At 38.0% G+C, this 20,585-nt stretch overlaps 1 protein-coding gene across 3 annotated transcripts in view; it reads left to right on the forward strand.

Moving 5' to 3' along the window:
• Window positions 1-19,729, forward strand: part of MDM1 (Mdm1 nuclear protein) — a 33,319-nt gene extending 13,590 nt beyond the window's left edge. Inside the window, exons 8-15 of one of the 3 annotated variants that reach the window (XM_032347089.1) lie at window positions 4,441-4,470; window positions 4,805-4,980; window positions 6,046-6,363; window positions 7,588-7,700; window positions 7,787-7,896; window positions 15,110-15,362; window positions 17,582-17,641; window positions 18,906-19,729. In XM_032347089.1, coding sequence (XP_032202980.1) covers window positions 4,441-4,470; window positions 4,805-4,980; window positions 6,046-6,363; window positions 7,588-7,700; window positions 7,787-7,896; window positions 15,110-15,362; window positions 17,582-17,641; window positions 18,906-19,018 — 1,173 coding nt within the window. In that variant the 3' untranslated portion in view covers window positions 19,019-19,729. The remainder of the gene's footprint in view (window positions 1-4,440; window positions 4,471-4,804; window positions 4,981-6,045; window positions 6,364-7,587; window positions 7,701-7,786; window positions 7,897-15,109; window positions 15,363-17,581; window positions 17,642-18,905) is intronic. The other 2 variants (XM_032347091.1, XM_032347090.1) reach the window with 2 other exon arrangements.
• The last annotated feature ends 856 nt before the right edge of the window (window positions 19,730-20,585 follow it).

Here is a 20,585-nt window from a genome sequence, read left to right on the forward strand (position 1 = left end):
GGCTAACAGTTAATGCCATGAGCCTCCAGAGGAAGGCATTGGCACCTTCCTCTGCTGGCTTTTGGCCTCAGCAGCTGCCAGACCAATGTCCTGGTGAGAGTCCTGTATTCCACGTGTTGTTTCAGGAGGTTACTCAATTCCTTCCACCGTGGCTGCGCCTGGTGCTCTCCTTAGAGAGAGCTTGAGCATGGATCAGCAGCAGTACTCGCAGAGTAAAAGGCCAAGTCTTGAAGCTGTCCCAATTATTGTTGGAGGCAAAATTCATGCATTCACTGTGGTGAAATAAAGTTAAAAATAAGAGCCTCGGGAGAAAGCCTGAGGAAAAAAAAGGAATTGCATCAGTGAAACTCCTGAACAGTTTATGGCCATGCCAGACCTTGGCAAGGAGCTCTGAGCAGTCTCAAGGGGAATGAGGAAAAGCTGGAGGCAGAGGCAGGGTGCAGGGCATGGCCATAGAGGGCTAGTGTGGCCAATTACTAGGTGTTAGCCACTGGCCTGTTACATTTAGGGCCTTCACTAGGTTGAGCTCATGAGAGGCTTCTTGTTTTGGAAAGATTATCTCTCCGTCTCAGAATTAGGACTCAAATCTAAAAATTTAATGGACCAGAGGATTGTTTTATCTGGAGTCATGATAAGGTGATAGTCCTAATCCTGCCTGGATGTAAGAAAAATTTTCTGTTGATATTAAAGACCTGTCTTTCCAAGGTTTCCTATTAAAACATCTTGGTAACATGACTTTTTTAGGCTTCCCAAAAAAATTCATTCCCAATGGCAGTTGTTAATGTTTAAATTAATGCGATTGTTTGCCTTAACCTCTGTGGGCAAAATAATTCAAAAAGTGAATTGGAACTAGAAAAGAATAAGAAGGTTTAGCTAAATTTTATCACTGATGGTTATAGCTGTTTCAGTTGACCAGGTCATAGATATTTAATATGGGCTATATTTTACTTGAATCTTAGATTTTATCTTTAACTTGAAGACATTTACTTATGGGACTGCTTATGAGATATCTAAATATAAGGTACTTCCTCATTTTCTCTCTCCTAACGTTTTATGAATGAATAGCATTTATACTCATCAAATGTACTCGGACATCAGTGACTTTATTATCATTAGAATATTAGCTTTTTGAGTCCTATTATAGTTTTCTGGTACATATGTCATATTCATTTCCTTTTGTGTTGTTTGAAATATGAAACTTTTTGAATCTATAGTGTAATGCCTGGGTATTTTACCCTAAGACTCAAGTACCTATTGCTATAACATTAGAGTGGTTGGTTTTATTTGTCCAGGGGCTAATGTGTTATGTCCATTATACAGCTACCAGCACTATTGCTTTTTAAAGGGTTGTTTTTAATAATAACTGGCAGTTGTGATTGTTTGGTCTCATCCTTAGAGTAACTGAACTGGTGTTAAATTTCTTTTTTCTTGATTGTTAGGTGATCTTCTAATCATCCAAACTACATTAGTTGAGCTACGTTTTCCTAAAGTGGCTCCCACAGATAGGACTTTATTTGAACATAAAACTCCACATTTGAGAGACATGCTGTAATTTAACAGACATTGTAAGGATGGCTAGACATAATATGACTCATTTTGAGGGGGATGACTTTTGGGGGAAAATTTTTTATTAATCTTTCAGGTTTTTTTTTTTAAGATTTTATTCATTTATTTGAGAGAAAGAGATAGTGAGAGAGCACAAGCAGGGAGGAGAAGGAGAAGCAGGCTACCTGCTGGACAAGGAGCCCGATGGGGGCTTGATCCCAGCACCCTGGGATCACGACCTGAGCTAAAGGCAGATGCCCAATCAACTGAGCCACCCAGGTGCCCCAATCTATCATTTTTTTAAAATTGGAATTTTCTGTATATAAATTTTAAAAAACTTAGTCAAATTCTTATTTTGGGAAAAGAAATTCAGAAATGAAAACATTCTAGAATCTGCTAGCATTTATATCCTATAATCTGATGGCATTACTTGACTTGGAAAGGATGTGTGTATTGTTTTAATTGAGTGTAAGTGAGTTCATATCCTTTTTGTGGCTCTGCTTGTTAGTTGTAGGGATTGTTCTTGATACTGTGTTCATACCATTTGGTTTTTTTCTTTTTCTAGTAGAACAACTTGCTTAAGGAAATATCAACTTTCCATTTTTTCATCCTAGTTTAGGATCATAGAAATCTAAAATTAGGTATTTGTAAACCACTATAACATTAGCACAAAGATTATTAATAAAGATTGCTGAGTTTTGAATGTTAGTAACAAATAGAACTAAATAAAGTTTTACAGAATTTCCATCATAACTCCTTTTTTTTTTTAATATTTTATTTATTTATTTGACAGAGATCACAAGTAGGCAGAAAGGCAGGCAGAGAGAGAGGAGGAAGCAGGCTCCCCACAGAGCAGAGAGCCTGATGCGGGACTCGATCCCAGAACCCCGGGATCATGACCTGAGCTGAAGGCAGAGGCTTTTACCCACTGAGCCACCCAGGTGCCCTCATCATATCTCCTTTTTAAAAAAAATACTGTCGACAAATAAACCAGATCACTGGCACATAGAAGGAATATTTACCCATCCTCTCATTCATCAGATGGTAGGTCCTCCCATTTGGACGGAATACAACCTTTTCTGTTGCTCCTTCCCCCACCCCCACCCTACCTTACATACAGTGCAGGGCTGATGGACCCCCTTTTGAACCACTCCTTCAGTTTATATCTCCTTTGTTTGTTGTGGCATAGGCCATCCAGTATTATGATGATAATTTTATCATAGAGGAGGCAGTCTGCCTTCTCTATCGGAATCAGCGCACATTGAGTGCTGCGGGGACTTTCTTGTTTATCTCTGGCTCCCACCTACCCAGCTCAGGCCTAACACTTAGTCCATACTCAAGACACTTGGGATGTACTGCATTTTCCCTCACATTGTGGAGTTTAGAGGTTAATGGAGGAGAATGACGAGAATAAGTAATCCAGTAGAATGAAGTAAGTACTAATGGGGACATGCATGAAGGGCTTTGAGAAAGGAGGAGGAGGAAGCTGTGCTGAAGCTTGAAGATTTCACCATGTAAGTGATGGAGCAGCTGTGAAACATTTGAAACATGAGGGGACTTGATAGAAATAAAATTTGGATTATATCAAGGCCCTTTATAACGAGGCCTCTGTGCACTCACAACACTCTGGTGAGGCGGCACCTGGCTGGCTCTGCTGGTAGAGCATGCAGCTCTTGATCTTGAAGTCCTGGGTTCAAGCCCCACATTGCTTATGGAGCCTACTTAAAACAAAAACAGCAAAACACCCTGGTTAGTAGTTCAGCAGAATCAAATCCTATGTGTCAAGTCCACCTGTTAAATGGAAAAATCACTTCTAGGAATTTAAAGTGTAGGAATTAACACAAATGTCAGATGAATATGGCTGGATTTTTCTTGGCAGTGAAGAAAATATGTTGGATTACCCTTTCGGATTGTTTCAGGTTTGGCTCATTGGAACAGTAGGACCCTGCTGGGATTATGTGGTTTCTAATGCCACCATGACAGGTGCTGCCCTTTGCTTTCGCTACTTCCCAACAGATGTTATACTTTCATCCCTTTGCATTCGGGAGTGTCTCCTTAAGAAAATGAGGATGTGTTTCTCTAGTTGCTTTTGCAATGCCAGGTTTCATTATTTGCTTTTTGGCCTGTTAGTGAAAGAAAATTTTAGCAGACAGTATCTGCATATCCTTTTAATGTTATTATTCCATCTTTACGATAGGAAAAATTGAGTTTTTTAAGAATAAGTAAAGATGATTTTAAACATTTGTAAGCAATTTAATTTTTTTATCTGGTGGGACTTGAATTTAGGGAAGCCAGCAGGTGGCAGCATGCTGTATAAAGTGAAAGGGTTTCAAAGCTTATAAAAGGCTCCTTTCCATATGAAAAGATGTTATCTGCATTTTAGGGAATTCAGATTATCTTATAATTCATCAGAACATTATTTTGTATTGTCACTTTGCTGAATATATTACAATTATTATTTAATACATTTTTCAAAAGTTGAGATTTTGCAGTTGCCAAGGGAACATTGAGGAATTTGGAGAAGTAAACCTCATGATTGTCTCACTGGGGGCTTCTATGGTAGTAGCAGCTGTTGTGGAAGCCAGGAAATAAAGCCAGAATCGGAGTTTCTGGCATGTCTTACTCTCAGTACTCTTCCAGAGGTGGGGAAGTAGGAATAATAATTAAGTTACCTGTTGTTGATAGCCTTTGAGCCATGCAAGAATGTGGCTGGTGTTCAAGGTAATATTAAGATATCTTGCTCAGTGAATTAAATATTACTAAAAATAATTTTAAAATATTGATCGATAACTTTGTTATATATTTAGAAGGGAGAATAATAAGGTATTTCATTGATTCCCATTAATAACTACGACATTAACTGTCATTAAGTGTGTTTCTGTATTCCTCTCCTAGGCTTCTCTAAATGCCATGTGGTATGCAGAGGTTGGTTGCTTTTGAGTTTTTAAAAACTGTAATAATGCATAGAGTACTTGTGTAATTTCAGTCAAAATACAAAGTAGGTGTCAATATTTTTCTCAGCTGCTACAAATTCTTCCTGCCTGCTGGCCTTGAAATAAAATAACTGCATTGCGCTTTAGCTTGACTGTTTTAATTTCTGCTTAAAAATGCACATAGTCTGATGATGTCTGTGTCTCTTTTTGCCTTCCTTTCTCCTTGTTCTCTGGCTGCATTTGTGCATTGTCATTGGTAAGCTATGTGGTGATATTTGCAAAGGAGCTCTTACAGTAATACACAATGTCTCAACTCTCCTGCGTAGGTTAAAGAACTCCGAGAGAAGGCTGAGTTTTATAGGAAACGGGTTCAAGGAACACATTTTTCTCGGGACCATCTGAATCAGATTCTGTCTGACAACAACTGCTGTTGGGATGTCTCCTCCACCACGAGCTCAGAAGGAACCATTAGTAGCAACATCAGAGCTCTAGATCTTGCTGGGTGAGCTCTGTTCTGTGTGGATGGCACAAAAGTATGTTGTAGCTTAAGTAGATCATGGAATCATACAGGAAATTGACATTACCACTCAAAATCTGTCTTCCGGTCAAATGGAGATATGCCAGCCACTTATTTCATTTCATTATTTTTAGTGTATTCTGTGTGAAAATAAAGCTGTGTGTAAATAATACTTAGTGTAAATCTGGAAGACTGGACTTGATACTATATATATGTAATTTTTATAATATCTTTTAAGGCTAGACTAGGAATAATTATGCAATAGATGGAAAGAATGTTAAAAAGTAAGAAGAAGAAAAGGTAGCAACAACAATGACAACTTAGAGAATATAAGCTATTCTTATAGAGAATATAAGCTAACATTCATTAACAGATTTCGGTGGCTAATATGACATATAGGCCTTGATTCTATGGGACAATTCTCTGCTCTTTTGGGTTTTAAAATGAACATTATTCAACTATTTATAAGAGAAATAGTTGATTTGTAGCAAATAAAAGTCTTTAGTTGTTATAGCATATTAATAAAGTCATATAAGCCAAATTGAACCAGAAGTTCTTATTATGACATCAGATTTTAAAAATCCATCACAAAATCCATTATTTAGAAATGTCTGGAAAAGATTAATCAATCTAAAGTATGAAGTATAAAATTTGAATCCATTTGTTTGATCCACAAGTACACTTGTTTGTGCATAAACCATAATTGAGTAAGTTAGACCATGTGGAGTCCTCACTTATGTGTGTAAATGTCAGTCTGGGGGACGCTCATGAGTGTTGTCAGCAGTGGTACGGGCATGCATGTGTGAAGGTAGGAGTAAGAGGAGATACATACATTTCATTTTGGAGTACTGTAATAGAAAATCCAAATTGTAGCTTTAGTTTATTATACTGTCAAATGAACTCTTAATTAGATTTCTTTCTTTGGTATCAGGGCAAGATAATATCTGTGGGGAACATTGTTGTGAACACTGAAAGACCATGACAGACTTGTTAAATTTAGTATAAACTAGAAACCTCAAACTGAAGTTTGAAACTATTTTTGTTATGCAGAGATCCTACAAGCCATAAGACTTTGCAGAAATGTCCTCCTGCAACACTGGAAGAAAAAAGGCCTGTCTTGGAAGAGCAGCCCCAGAAAAATACCACAGAGAAATGGGGCGTGTCAGATGCTCCCACCGTACCTGTTAGAAGGCGCCTGGCGTGGGATGCAGAGAACCCCGATGAAGGCATGCAGAAACCGCCGAGAGAGGAGGAGGAGGTGGAGGAAGACGAGGAGGAGAAAACAGACAAGGACAAGCAGGTTCACATGGGAGAGCTGGAGAAGTTGGAAGTACATGAAAAATCTAAGGCAGACAAGATAAAAGAAGAGTGAGAGTTTAAAATTAATTGGTATATGGAAGCATGCATATGGTTAATATTTTTTGTTTTGTCACTAAATAGATGGCTTACATTCTTAGTTTTATGACTAACAGAGAACAGATGTTAATGTCACAAAGCAGACATTTTTATATGATTTATAATTTGATTGACTCAGGTATTTGAGTCACCAGTAATTGATGGTTGAACAGTTGAACACTGAGCTACTGGGGAAGAAGTAGGATTATTTTCATTTATGTCCTGCTAATTATGATTTGCCAGATCTGAAAATGTGTCTGGGAAAATGGCTTTCTTATCTATTTTTTTTTAATTAACATATAATGTATTATTTGTTTCAGAGGTCTGTGATTCTTCAGTCTTACACACTTCACAGCACTCACCATAGCACATACCCTCCCCAATGTCCATCACCCACACCCCATCGCTCCCATCCCCTTTACTCCAGCAACCCTCAGTTTGTTTCCTGAGATTAAGAGTCTCTTATGGTTTGTCTCCTTCTCTGGTTTCATCTTGTTTCATTTTTCCCACTTACCCTATGATCCAATGTCTTATTTCTCAAATTCCTCATATCAGTGAGATCATATAATTGTCTTTCTCTGACAGACTTATTTTGCTTAGCATAATACCTTCTAGTTCCGGGGCACCTGGGTGGCTCAGTGGGTTAAAGCTTCTGCCTTTGGCTCAGGTCATGATCCTGGCGTCCTGGGATCGAGCCCCACATCCGGCTCCCTGCTCTGCCGGAAGCCTGCTTCTCCCACTCCCCCTGCTTTTGTTCCCTCTCTCACTGTGTCTCTCTCTGTCAAATAAATAAAAATAAAGTCCTAAAAAAAAAAAAAAAAAGTGATTTCTGCAAATAGTTAATTGCCATTGGTTTGTATGTTAATTGCTTTGGGGAGTGATTCTCTACCACTGATAATGGTGCTTTTTGTTCCTAATCAAATCGCTTATCATTTCATCAAGAGTTTTGTGCCTAATAGGAAAGTTAGGCCCCGACCTTATGGAAGAATTCTCTGCTGTTTTTGCTGGCTTGCAGTGATCTTCCTTCTTTTCCAATACTCAAGTCACTCTTAACCAGATGGGGCTTTGTTATTTTTTCAGAAACAAAATGGCCTTATCTTATAAATTGTCTATTTTATTATTGTACAGTAATCACAGAATATTTTCAATCTGATTTTCTGGAGGAAATGGTTCATAGTAGTTTGTTTCCACCTATAGGTCAGAGTCTTCTTCTGTATCTTCTGGAAAAGGAGGCCGGCTTCCTACTCCAAAGCTGAGAGAACTTGGTGGAATCCAAAGGACTCATCATGATCTCACCACTCCAGCTGTTGGTAATGGGCAGACACAGTGGTTCTTAATTTACCTGCTTTTTCTGCATGAGAATTTAGTTTGAGACTTGTCTTCTGCATTCTTCCAGGCGGTGCTGTTTTAGTGTCTCCGTCTAAAGTGAGGCTTCCAGTCCCAGAGCAGAGGAAAAGAATGTCTTCTCAGGATGGCTTAGAAACGGCAAAGAATGACTTTAGGAAGGTAAATATTTATATTTTGGAGGAAAACAACTTTTTAGGAAGTTATTATTTTAGTCACGTGTAATGAATGAGTAATAGGTGTAGATTTTAGGAAATTCTGTGTTTGTATGTGGAGATGATGCTATTAACCTGCTTTCAGTAAGGCAAAGGCATTGAATTATTTTTTCTGACAGTAATATTATATTGCTGCTGATATACTTTTTTTTTTTAAGATTTTATTTATTTATTTGAGAGAGAGAGCATGGGCAGGGGGATCAGAAGGAGAGGAACAAGCAGACCCCTCACTGAGCAGCGAGCTCAGCAATGTGGGGCTCCATCCTAGGACCCAGAGATCATGACCTGAGCTGAAGGCAGACACTTAACTGATTAAGCCACCCAGGTGCCCCTCTGCTGATATTAAATCTTGTCAGTAGTGACTGAACAGAAAGAGAGAGAAGAAAAAGAATATTTTTATTGAGTGTCTGCTGTGTGGCAGTTGTATTCCAGGTATGCTTCAGGCACTGTTTCAGCACTGGAGATAGAGCAGTGAAAGAAGCAGGCAAAAATCCTGGTGCTTATTGAACTTCCATTCTAGTGGAGAAGAGAGTCAATAAACAGGGTAACAAGGTGCAATACGCAGTATTTTAGATGATGATAAGTACTAAGGAGGAAAGTAAAGCAGGGGAGGTAAATAGGAAGTAGCCAGGGAAGTTCTCACTGAGAGGGTGGCATTTGAGCAGAATCTGAACTGGGTGAGAGATTGACCCATATTCATATGTAGGAAGGCATTCTGGGCAAAAAGAACAGCAAGTGCAAAGTCCCTGAGGTGAACAGGTACCCGATTTCTTGGAAACCAGCCAGAAAGCAAGAGAGGGAGAGTGTGGGCAATGAATTTAGAAGCACAGTGGAAAACTACACTGTATAGGGTCTTAAAGGTCATAGCAAAGACTTTGAATTTTATTCTGAATGAAATGAGAAGCCTTTGGAGGGGCAGAGGAGTGATATGATTTGACTTAGGTTTTCCTATGGTTACTCTGGCTGCTGTGTTGGGAACAGAGAATAGGGATGCAAGAGCAGGGGCATGAAACTAGATAGGAGTCAGTTACACTATCCAGGCAAGAGGTGATGGTTGTTAGGTTCATTCCGGTAGCAGTGGAGGTCGTGTGATGGAATCCAATTCTGGATATGCACCGAAGATGTTGCTGACCAAATTTGCTAATGGTTAAGATATGGTGTGGGAGAAAGACAAGAATCAAGGACTACTCAAGACTTTTGGCCTGTGCAATAGGCCAAAGGATGCAGTTGCCAGTTAACTGAGATGGGGAACACTGTGTAGGGAAAAGGTTTGTCAGGGAAGACAGAGAGTTCTATTTTGAACACGTGACATTTGAGAAACTTATTAGATGTACAGGTAGACATGTTGCATCGGCAGTTGCCTTTCTGAATTTGGAGTGTGGGAGGAGGGGTTGGACTGCAAATACTGATTTGAATCTTTATCGTATAGGTGGCACAGATATGTGAGGTCTTGAGACTGGGGGAGATCATCAAGGAAGTGGGTACAGATAGAGAAGGTATGTTTAGACACGTGTCAGCTCCAGTTTTTTGATACTGGGAAGTTGAGGTGTAACCAGCAAAGAGGCTGATGAGGAACAGCCAGAGAGATGGTGAGAAATAGAAGACTTGGTGTCTTGGAGTTGTCGAGGAGGAGGGAGTGTCAGTGCTACTGATGGATCAGTAAGGTATGAGGACTGATGATGGATTTAGCAGCATGGCTATTATCAGTGACCTTGACAAAGGACAGTCTTGGTGGTGGGGAGAGACAAAAGCCTAAACAAAAGTGAGTTCAAGAGAAAGGGAAGGAGAGGAAGCAGAGGCAGTCATCACAGACAATTCTTTTAGAGTCTTTTCCAGGAAGGGGGTGCAGAGTAACAGGTGATAGTTGGGAGTGAGGTCAAGATGAAGGAGATAACAGCACAGTTATATATTGACAAGAGTAGGTTTTTTTTTTTTTTTTTTAAGATTATTTATTTATTTATTTATTTGAGAGAGTGGCAGAGAACTGGAGCAGGGCAAGGGGCAGAGGGAGAGGGAGAGAGGCAGACTCCCCACTGAGTGGGGAGCCTGACTTGGGGCTCCATCCCAGGACCCCGAGATCATGACCTGAGGCAAACGCTTAATGGGCTAAGCCATCCAGTTGCCCCAACAAGAACAGCTTAACAAGAGAAAGATGCTGCCGCAGCCGCCAGTCCTTTGCACCTGTGCATGAGTGCCTCCAGACTTTGCATAGGGTCTGAGGGAGGAGCGAGTGGAAGGGCTGATTTTAGGCACTCTGACAGTTCCTTCCTTGAGGAGGCAGAATACGTGAGCACTGCTGATAAAATCGGGAGATGTGGTGGGGGCTGTGGGAAAGCTCTTTGGATTGTTTCTTGGTAGCACATGAAGAAAGAGCCTTGCTGAGAATGAGGCTGGGGAAGAAAAGGTTGGAGGTTTGGGTACAGAAAAGAAGGCATGAGATAGTCTTTTCTGAGAGTGCGAGAGGGAGTGGGCCAGGGAAATGGGAGATAATGCAGGACTACACAAAGGACACTTTTCAGCTCATGGTCACAAATTTGTTCTAAGACCAGTCATGATGAGTTGTGTGTTTTTCTCCAGCCAGGTTTGACTGCAGAGATGCAGGTAAGTAGAGAGTTGGATTTAACTGCTGGGGTTCATGTTTTGTCAAGGGAGTAAGAGGAAATGACAAAGGGGGTCAGGGAGTTAAGGTGTATATCCCAGGAAGTGACTCTGATGATTAGCCATGGAGGTTGAGTTGGTTAGGGCAGAAGAGTAGGACTTAGGAAGGTAAAGCACAGTGCAGAGGTGACAAGATCAGTGGAAGGTCTTGGCAGACATGTTGAAATTTGGGTACTCACAGGGGTTCGTTTTAAAGGTAGGAGGTGGGGGTCAGAAATTGGAAGTCTGGAGAGGCTGCAATTAGCAGTAATGGCGAGGCTTAACATATAATCATGGGAGTAAGTGGCTGAAGTCAGAGAGAGAACAGTGAGGAAGGAGGTTGAATTTCTCTAGGGAATTTTGCTGGTGGCTATTTATGAATTTCAGAGGGCACAGGGGAGAGCTTTTAGGTGGCGGGGAGAGGTAGAAGATAGGATCAGAGCCCAGTTGTTCCCAAAGCCCAGGACTGAAGTCACCTCCTAGCAGGTACCCATTAAATAGGTATTGACTGAGTATTATTGGAATGACAGAATCTAAACTATTTTTTGTTGCTTGTGTATACATTGGCTTATGACAACAGGAATGTAGTCAGTGGATGATTAGAATCAGATATTAGGAATCTCTTGCCCTCATGGACTGTTCTGTCCCCCACCAGCCACCCCATCCCCCTCACCCCCTGGGGCCCAGGTTACTTTCTGGAAGGTATAAGCTTCTGGGCAGCTTTACCCACAGAGTTGACTACCCTTAGCTAAAATGAGTAGCTTTAATCCATATTGGTAGCTGGATTTATATATATTATTTTCACTCATTATGGCATTTATTGAATATTAGTTAAATTAACAAAATAGAGTAATATTGTTCTTTAATGCCAATCTGTCTCATTGTGCCCACAATGCAGTTTCTAATAAATTATTCCTATTATTCAGTTGCCCTCAATTAATATTATCCAATGTCTTTTTTTTATCATAGGAATCAGAGAGAATATATTCTAATATCCAGAAATTTTTTGAATGTTAACTTTTAATGACATTCAGTTGTAGGAGTGTTATGGGCAGCAGCAATTTGGGTAACTTACATGGGTCCCACCATAATAGCATTTACTGAGCACTTAACTATGTCCTAGCCCCTGTGCTAAGTACTGTATATGAACTTGTTGAGTCTTCACAGTGGCTCCAGGAGGCTGGTCTTGTTATTCTCATTTAGATGTTAAAACCGAGGTAACATAGCTGCCAAATCATGGAGCAGAATTTGGTCCCAGGCAGTGTGTTCTCACAGTCCACATTTTAACTCCTAAACAAGACTCTCTCATAAAATTTAGAGTAGAATTCTCATAATATTAGTGTGTCAAGGACCATTTTCACATTTTATAGATGATATTAAAAACCTACGTGTGTATTGGCTCATTTCAGTCTTTCAGCAGATGTTCCTTATCTGTTTACCCACGTACAGTAAAGGATAGCAAACGAAAATAGACCTGGTTCATGATCTTATGGAACCTACAGTCTGGTGAGAGAGATACACAGCAATTAAAGAATCATACCCCCCTCAAAAAAAGCAAAGTTAAAACTAACAAGAGTCTCAGAGTAGTATATAGTGCTATTCTGAAAGAAATTGACCTAGTCCTAGAAGTCTGGAAGCTTCTTGGAAGTCAAGGATGCTTCTTAGAAGAAGTTCTAATTGGGTTGAGATACTGAGGAAGAGGCAGAGTTGATGAGGTAAAAAGGGTGGAGAGGAGAAGCATAGCATGTGTCAGTATCCTGTGGTGAGAAAAAACATAGGGTTCTTTTTAAAAATTAATTTATTTCAGAGACAGAGAGTATGCAAGTGATCATGGAGAAGGGCGAGGAGAGGGAGAGAGAATCTTAAGCAGACTCCACACTGAGCAATGGAGCTTGATTTGAGGCTTGATCTCAGGACCTGAGATTAGGACCTGACCCAAAACCAGGAGTCAGATACTTAAAAAACTGTACCACCCAGGGGCCCCCATAGGATTCTAAGAAATAAAGGCAAGTATAGTGTGTGGCAGGGAGTAGGTCAAGTCTGGAAAAGATAGCAATATGGAAAATTTTTATCATTATCTTGAGAGCAATGGGAAACATTGAAATATTTTAAAGACCTTTCTGGTTGCCATGAAGGCAAGAGTAAACCGTGGTTACCCTTAGAAGGTCATTGGAGTAGTCGAAGTAGACATGGTGATAGCTTGGACTAAGGAGGGTAGATGTCACAGAAGTGGATGAAACTGAAGAATTGTGTAAGGGGAACATGAAAGCTCAGTGCTGGGTTGCATCATGGAGAGGGGTAAAAGACCATGAATGACTTCTACGTTTCTGCCTTGCCTAACAGGATTGATGGGGGATGCCATGTACTGAGTAAGAGAGTTCTGGAAAGAAATCACCTTTGGAGGGGGACATCAGGAATTTCACTTTCATTCACCCAATTCACTATGTAATGTGCTCTTGCTGTGTGTCAGGCACCATTCTAGGACCTGGGGATTCATTGATAATCAAGACAAAATCCCGGTCCTCATGGAGCTTACCTTTTCATTTTGAGAAATAGGTAATTTTTAAAAAAGAAAACTTCAGCACAAATAAAATCACAAAGGACCGTCAAGGTGTGGGTGAGGTTGCTTTACACTGGGCCATCAGGACAGGCACCTCTGAGGCGGTGATATTTTAGCTAAGACGTGACTCAATGAGGGATGGGTCCAGGCAGAGATTAGTGGAGACTGTTTTCCAGTTTGAAAGAGCAGTAAGTACAAGTGTGCAGCAGTAAGAGTTTTAAAGAGTGAGAAGACCAATGTGACTGGGGTGAGGAGAAAGGTATGAAATGAGCTTTGGAAGGGAGGTTGGGTTAGAGAGGGAGGGATGTAACTCTGAGGCTTTTGGGAAGCCCCGAGAGGGTTGAAAGCTACACAGCAAACATGATGTGATTTACGTGATAAAATCACTTGGGCTCTTCAGTGGAAAATGGGCTGTATGGGGGGGTACGGGGGTGAGTGGTGGGGCCAATGAGAAGGCTTTAGGCTCAAAAACAGATCACCAAAGCCATGACATTAAACTTGGGAACCCCATAGGTTACAAATACTCTAGAGATTTCATTCAGGCCTTTTTAGCAATAGTGAAACCAATATGACAGATCTTAAATTCTGTGTATATATGTAGAAAAAGAAAAAATAATAGTCTTCCCAAGTGATACCTATAATTCTAAAAAGGGAAGCAAGAGGAAGATTTGTGGTTTATTTTAGATCTTGATTTAAAGAGAAATGTTTGTTGGATAAAACCCCAGGCCTTCTCCACTTTAAAAGCAGTACATTCTAATTGCAGAAAATGATACCTAAGGTCAGAAAGCAGTGTTTTGAATATTGTGTTGATAAACCCTAAGTCACAGAGTAAAAGCCACATTTACGAGGAATGATTAGGAAAGTTTGGAATTATGTTTAATTTTACTGGTATGAATTCTCCTAATAAGTAAAATTATACAAGAACTTTTAGGATAGTAATACATTATCATTGTGGAAAATAGAAAATACTGACCAACTAAACAAAGTAAATGCTTTCCTCCCTACTGTTCAGGGTTGGCCACTATTGAATGTTTGAGTTCTTTAGGTATATAGTGTATTTGTCTATTGTGCTGGAGATAAGGTTTCATAATCTATTTTCACTTACTTGGCAATGAATTGTGAACATATTTACATATCTTTAAGTGTCACTTACAATTAAGTTTTAAAGGCAACATGATATGCAACCTATAGTTATACCAGCTGTTTATTATTGAAAGCAGTTTTTTAAAACTAGATGCCTATTGTTATTTCTTAATATTTTAATTTTTTTGCTTTGAAAAAATGCTGTAAAGAAATTGTCCTTTAGCTACTTTTTTGTTCATATTATCTATTTTTTTGTAAATACTCCCCGAGTGTTATTGTTTGATAAAAAAAGACAAAGTTTTAAAGCTTTCGGTATTTCACCAGCTCCTGGAAAGATTGTGCTCCCAACGACACTCTAGGAGAGTGCCAGTTTTTCCATATCCTTGTCATTATAGTGTGGCTTTTAAAAAAATTTTTGATCTTTAAATTTGGTAAATGAAAAGTTAGTATCTTGATCCTTTTATTTTGAAATTATTTGATTACTAGTGAGGTAGGATATTTCTCCTATTTGTAATTTATGTCTATATAATTTGCTTATATATATATTTTTCCATTTTTAATTAGTTTATCCTTCACTACTTTAAAAGAAATATTTATGTGGCAATGATAATTCAATATATATAATTGTCAATATATGTTATATATTTTCTTCAAATTTGTGATTTAAAATTTTTTGAATGTTTATATATTTTTATATAGCTAAGTGTGTTTACCAATATTGGTTGTTAGGCTTATGATATCCTCCCCACACTGAGGTTACATAGGTTTTCCTGTAATTTCTCCTATTGATTTTATCATTTTATTTTTTGTGTATTTAAAGGTTTGATTTTTTTATATATTATCAGATATATATATGTGTCTTATTTTTTTGGTCACTTAGAAAGAAAGTCGCGCCATATCCCTCTTGACTTCTCCAGCTGCTGGTATAAAAACAGTGGATCCCCTGCCTTTGAGGGAAGATTCTGAAACCAATATCCCCAAATTTGCTGAGGTAACTCTTCCAGTTTCAAAAATTCCAGAATATCCAACAAACACACCTGGGCAGTCTGCTTCTCCACCCTGTGCTCCATCCTACTGGCATCCCTCTCGTCGAATTCAGGGCTCTTTGAGAGATCCAGAATTTCAGCACAATGGTAATTACTTTGGTTTTAACTTTTTGTCTTTTTAAATGAAAATTACACTGATGGGTACAAAGGCTTAAGTAAATACCTTATGTTAATCAATTATGCTACCTAGTATTTTAGTTAATGTAACAGATTGCTTTAAATGGGAAAAGTCTCTTCTCTGAAACAATCAGCTGGGCTATAACCCCAGTTCACTTTTGTGTGAGGGTGAGCTTTTCTTTTCTTTTCTCTTTTTTTTTCTTTTCATTTCTTTCTTTTCAATGCTATTTATTCATTTGAGAGACAGCATGAGCAGGGGAGGGGCAGAGATAGAGGAAGAAGCACGCTTCCCGCTGAGCAAGGAGCCAGATGTGGGACATTATTCCAGGGCCCTAGGATCATGACCTGAGCCAAAGGCAGACACTGCACGGACTGAGCCCCCCCACCCCAGGGGTCCTCAAGTGTGAGGCTTCTTTCAAGTGTTTTCTATACACATACAGGCAACCCACTAGATGCCAACAGCGCCCTTCTCAGGTGTGATATCTAAAAATGTCTTCAGATACTGCTAAACGCTGCCTAGATGGGGAATTCAAGGTTGTAAGTTATTTTCGTTTGGTTTTATTAGGCATTGTCTACTCTTTTCTAGCTTCTGCTTTTACTGTTGCGAAGTCTTGTGTTCTCATTTTTGATCATTGTGTGTGGCTTCTTTTACCCTGGCATCTTTGGGGACCTTCTCTTCACACTCAGTCTTCTGAGCTTTTACCGCAGGTCTCTGTTTTGCTAGTACTCAGTGGACTTTTTCAGCTGGGGAACTTGGTTCCTCACTTTCTCAAATTATTTAGTCACTAGTAATTCCTTCCACTCCATTGTTTGTTTCCTGCTCTTCTGGCACTCCTTGTTATTCCGATGTTGGACATGATCTTATTTTCTTACCTTACCTTTCCTATTTTCCATCTCTGTCTTCTTATTTTAATTTGAAAGGGTTACTCATTTTTGTATTCTACCCCTCCTTGTGAGTTTTAAAGATTTTTCGGTATTTTTAATTTTTAAGAATTTTTTTAACCCTGTATGCTCTCTTTATATAGCATCCTGTTCTTATTTTATATACGTCTTATTTTATCCCTTTGAAGAGATAAATGATACATAGAATTCCCCTGTTTTGAATATGGTACCTTTGCCCTTAGTTGAACCTGTGTCCTTCAGTCAGAGTCACTCTGATAAAGCTTTGGAGAGGAAAACTCCATTCCTCTTTTGGGAGGAAGACAGTTAGCCAACTGTGCAAATTTAAAGAAGGCTTTGGCAGACTGTTCTATACACCAGTTTCCTGGTTCAATCTTACCTTCACTCCAACTTTCAAGGGTGCTTAGTACTCATATGCCTCAGCCTAAGAGCGGAGAACAAATTGGTTGCCTCTTCGTTTCCTTCCTCTGCTGGCTTAGGATCCAGCTTAGGTACGACAATAACACACTCTCAGTTTTTCTCTTTGCTTTCCATTTTCCAAAATTTTGTTGCTGTTTCATTGTCTTTTATTTTCTCTGTCCTATGGGTTTATGTCATTCTTGTAAATGTGTGTAGTCCATCTACCATCTTTAAACAGAAGCCTACAGCATTTCTTGAGGCCCCTGGGTGACACAGTCAGTTAAACATTCCACTCTTGCCCTCAGCTCAGGTTGTGATCTCAGGGTCATGGGACTGAGTCCCACATCAGGCTCTGTCCAAAGCATGGAGTCTGCTGAAGACTCTCTCTCCCTCTTCCTCTCCACCCCCAATAAGTAAATAAATCTGTAAAAATAGAAGCCTACCGCATTTCTTTAAAGTTAGAATAGGGACACCTCAGTGGCTCAGTGGGTTGAGTGGCTGCCTTCGGCTCAGGTCGTGATCCCAGGGTCCTGGGATTGAGTCCCACATTGGGCTCCTTCCTCAGCAGGGAGCCTGCATCTCCCTCTGCCTGTCCCCACACCACCCTGGCTTGTGCTCTCTCTCTGACAAATAAATAAATAAAATCTTTAAAAAAAGCACAGAATAGATCAATATTGTCACTGTAAAGAATTCTAGAAATTTTCTCTTGTTTGTTTACATATTTGTTAAGCACATTGTAAATTAGTGAGTGGCTGTTAATAATAATTTCTATAAAAAATATAAAATCAATAAAATTTTTGATAGTTTACTTTCACTAAGGTTTTTCTGTAAATATACTATACTGTTAGGTGGCTTTGAAGGCTAATTTTTTTGCCCTTTCTTTTTTTAAGTGGGAAAAGCAAAGATGAACAATTTCCAGTTGCCTCAGCATGAAGTCTTTAATGATGAAGGTATTTCAGTAGTGAAATAACATATGATCAAAGTATGAGGTTTTATTATATGGTATTTTATAATAGTATTATGATCTCAACATTGGATTAGTACTTTATAGTTTACAGAGCACTTCTACAGATATTATTTTATTAGACCTTTGAAACCCTGTGATGGGGTTAAATTATCCCTATTTACAAATAAGTAAACTGGGACCTAAAATCAACTTGAAGAATTTTTTTTTAGGGCAGACAGAAAAGAGAGATTATGCCTAGCATCACATGTGAGGTTAATACTCTTTCTGTTTCCATCCTGGCTAGCTGGGGATTCAGGAATTTGGTCTAGCAAAACTGTTATTTTTTTCAAATGTTCATATATTGTCAATTTTCATTTCTCAAAAAAATATGATTAGGGAAAATGGACTTTTTTCTTGTGTAGCAGTCATTCTGACAAATTCATTTGCTTCTAATAGTGACAGGAAGAATTTTGAATTCCTGGTGTGAACAATCAAAATTACTATTTTAATTCATCCTAAAATGTATGAAGTTACTGAGTTTATAAATTTTGGATGTAAAAGTAAATTTGAATTAATACTTTATGTATTATAAGTTCATATACATTGAAGATTTTCTGTCCTCTTATAAATTTGGGACTTTTTTCAGAATTCAGTGAACTAGAAATCGTTATTGGGTTTTGAAATGCAAACACCTGGATACTTCGAATCCAGCTGTGTTTTCTTCTTAATGGAAGAACAGTGTTTACAAATAACCTTATAACAGATTTGCTTACTGAGAATGAGGAATTTCTGTAATGATGAAGGATAGCATGTTAAAGTCAAACATTATTTTTACATTAAGTGAAATTATTTTGGAAATGTGATGTTAGCACTATGTTAAGGTATAGCATTTTGCTTTTAAAATGCTTATAAAAGCTTTTTGCTTAGAACATCTGTGCTTTTTAAAGTAGGACAAGAGAGTATGATGATGAATTTTTTCCAAGTAATACTGAAATCATAGGCCATGTGTTTCAGGTAATGACGTTGTGGGATTTCAGGCAGGAAACAGAATGCTCATTTAACATTAAAATATTTGATTTCTAAATATGGTAAACTTGGGATATTACAGTGAACTATCCTGAAAATGTTAGTATCTTATATTTTAATAATTTTTTCTGACAGATTCAATATTGACATTATAGAGTTTGATGCCTTTAATTTTCTGTTAATGTTATAAAATATATTTATTAGAGGTATTTTCTACAATGATTATAATTTTTTCATTGCAGATGAGGACAGATTATCTGAGATCTCTGCTCGGTCTGCAGCTTCTAGTCTCCGGGCTTTTCAGACTCTGGCACGAGCTCAGAAAAGGAAAGAGAATTTCTGGGGCAAAACATAATTAAATGTGTATCTAGCTCAGTTGCTTAACAATCTAGGAAATCATTGACATAATCTTTTTTTTATTGCTTTACTATGTTGAGACTTTTCAAGTGTTTGGATTTTTTCCCATTTCCTACTTAAAAAGAATTGGTTGACTTTTCAATAGCCAATTCAGTTTACTTGGAAAATTTTAACACAGGCTCATACAAATTCAACTTAATTCTTTTGACACCTATCCCAAAGTACAAAGACGTAGATTTCTTCACGTGCTATAAGTTTTGTATCAAGGATAACTGGTAGAACTGTGAATTTTGCCTATCTACAGAATATTCTAAAAAATGAACAAAGTGAAATAAAAATTAAGATCCAACTATGAAGTATGTATTCCTTGAAGATTGGTTATGTTTATCTTTATGATTTGTAGATGTCATATGATGAATTTGTTGTTCCTGTATCTCTTGCTGTAGTATTTCTTTTAATTTAATACTTCCATATGTGGTTGCAGTGTTAAGACTATTGTTCTTTAAATTGAAAATACGAGCTGTATATATTTTTCTTATTTATGTAACAAAATTTACTGAGAGAATATGTATATTTTTGATCTTTCCGTGTATTCTATTTGTATAAGGACTTTGGCTTACATTTGAATAATGTCTCAATTTTGAAAAATTATTTGTATAACGGAGAGTTAAAACTTTGTAGACATTTTGAAATAAAAATTGATCAAGTATTTCAATTCTGTTTTTTGAAGTGTTTCAAGTTATTAGCTTCAAGTTACTACATGGAATAAATAATTATCTTTTAGAAATATTTTACTCCTAACAGGTTAACTAAATAAATGTTCTGCTTCTTGTGCAGCTGTCCAGATGCAACAAAACGTGAATCCACAATAATTTTGTATGACTATAGAAAAAATACAGCATTTCCAAGGCAGACTTATTTTCAAAAATTTAACATACTTTTTGACTATTCTTTATTCATAGGACATGTTATCTTACTCTTTATTTCATTTTGCAAGTCATAAATCTAATTTCCTAAAAAAATGAATTTCATAAATATTACATGTGATGTTTACTAGAAGGCACAGAAGGTACTGATAATAAAATATATAAAATATTCATGCCTGTTGGTTAGAAAACAAATGAAAAGTCATTTGGAAGTGCTTAATTTGGTCAAAAGTGCTTTTGCAAATCATTGATTCACAGTAAGTTTGTTAAAGATCTTATATTATGAGGTTATAAGTAATGACATACAAATATTTGCTTACATCTCATGGACTTAAAAATAGGATGGATTATTTACCTTTGTTGTAGTTGTTGACACCCCAAAAATAGTTATCCTGACATCTGGAATTTTGCCAAAGGAACAAATAATCTAAAATGGAAACTGATCCTAGAATCATTTACATTTGGTTTTGGAATATATTTTTTGTACTTTTAGGTGAGGTGATATTAGTCATGTTAGCGTGCTCAGGGCCCAGTTTTTGTCAAACTGCCATCATCACTCACTTTCCCAAGATGAGTCAGCTGTGCAAAGCCTATTCCAGGCAAAGGAACAGTGTCTGTCATCGGACGAGTTAGGGTTGT

The sequence above is a fragment of the Mustela erminea genome, chromosome 6, assembly GCF_009829155.1.
Source record: "Mustela erminea isolate mMusErm1 chromosome 6, mMusErm1.Pri, whole genome shotgun sequence".
In the NCBI taxonomy this organism is placed as follows: Eukaryota; Metazoa; Chordata; class Mammalia; order Carnivora; family Mustelidae; genus Mustela; species Mustela erminea.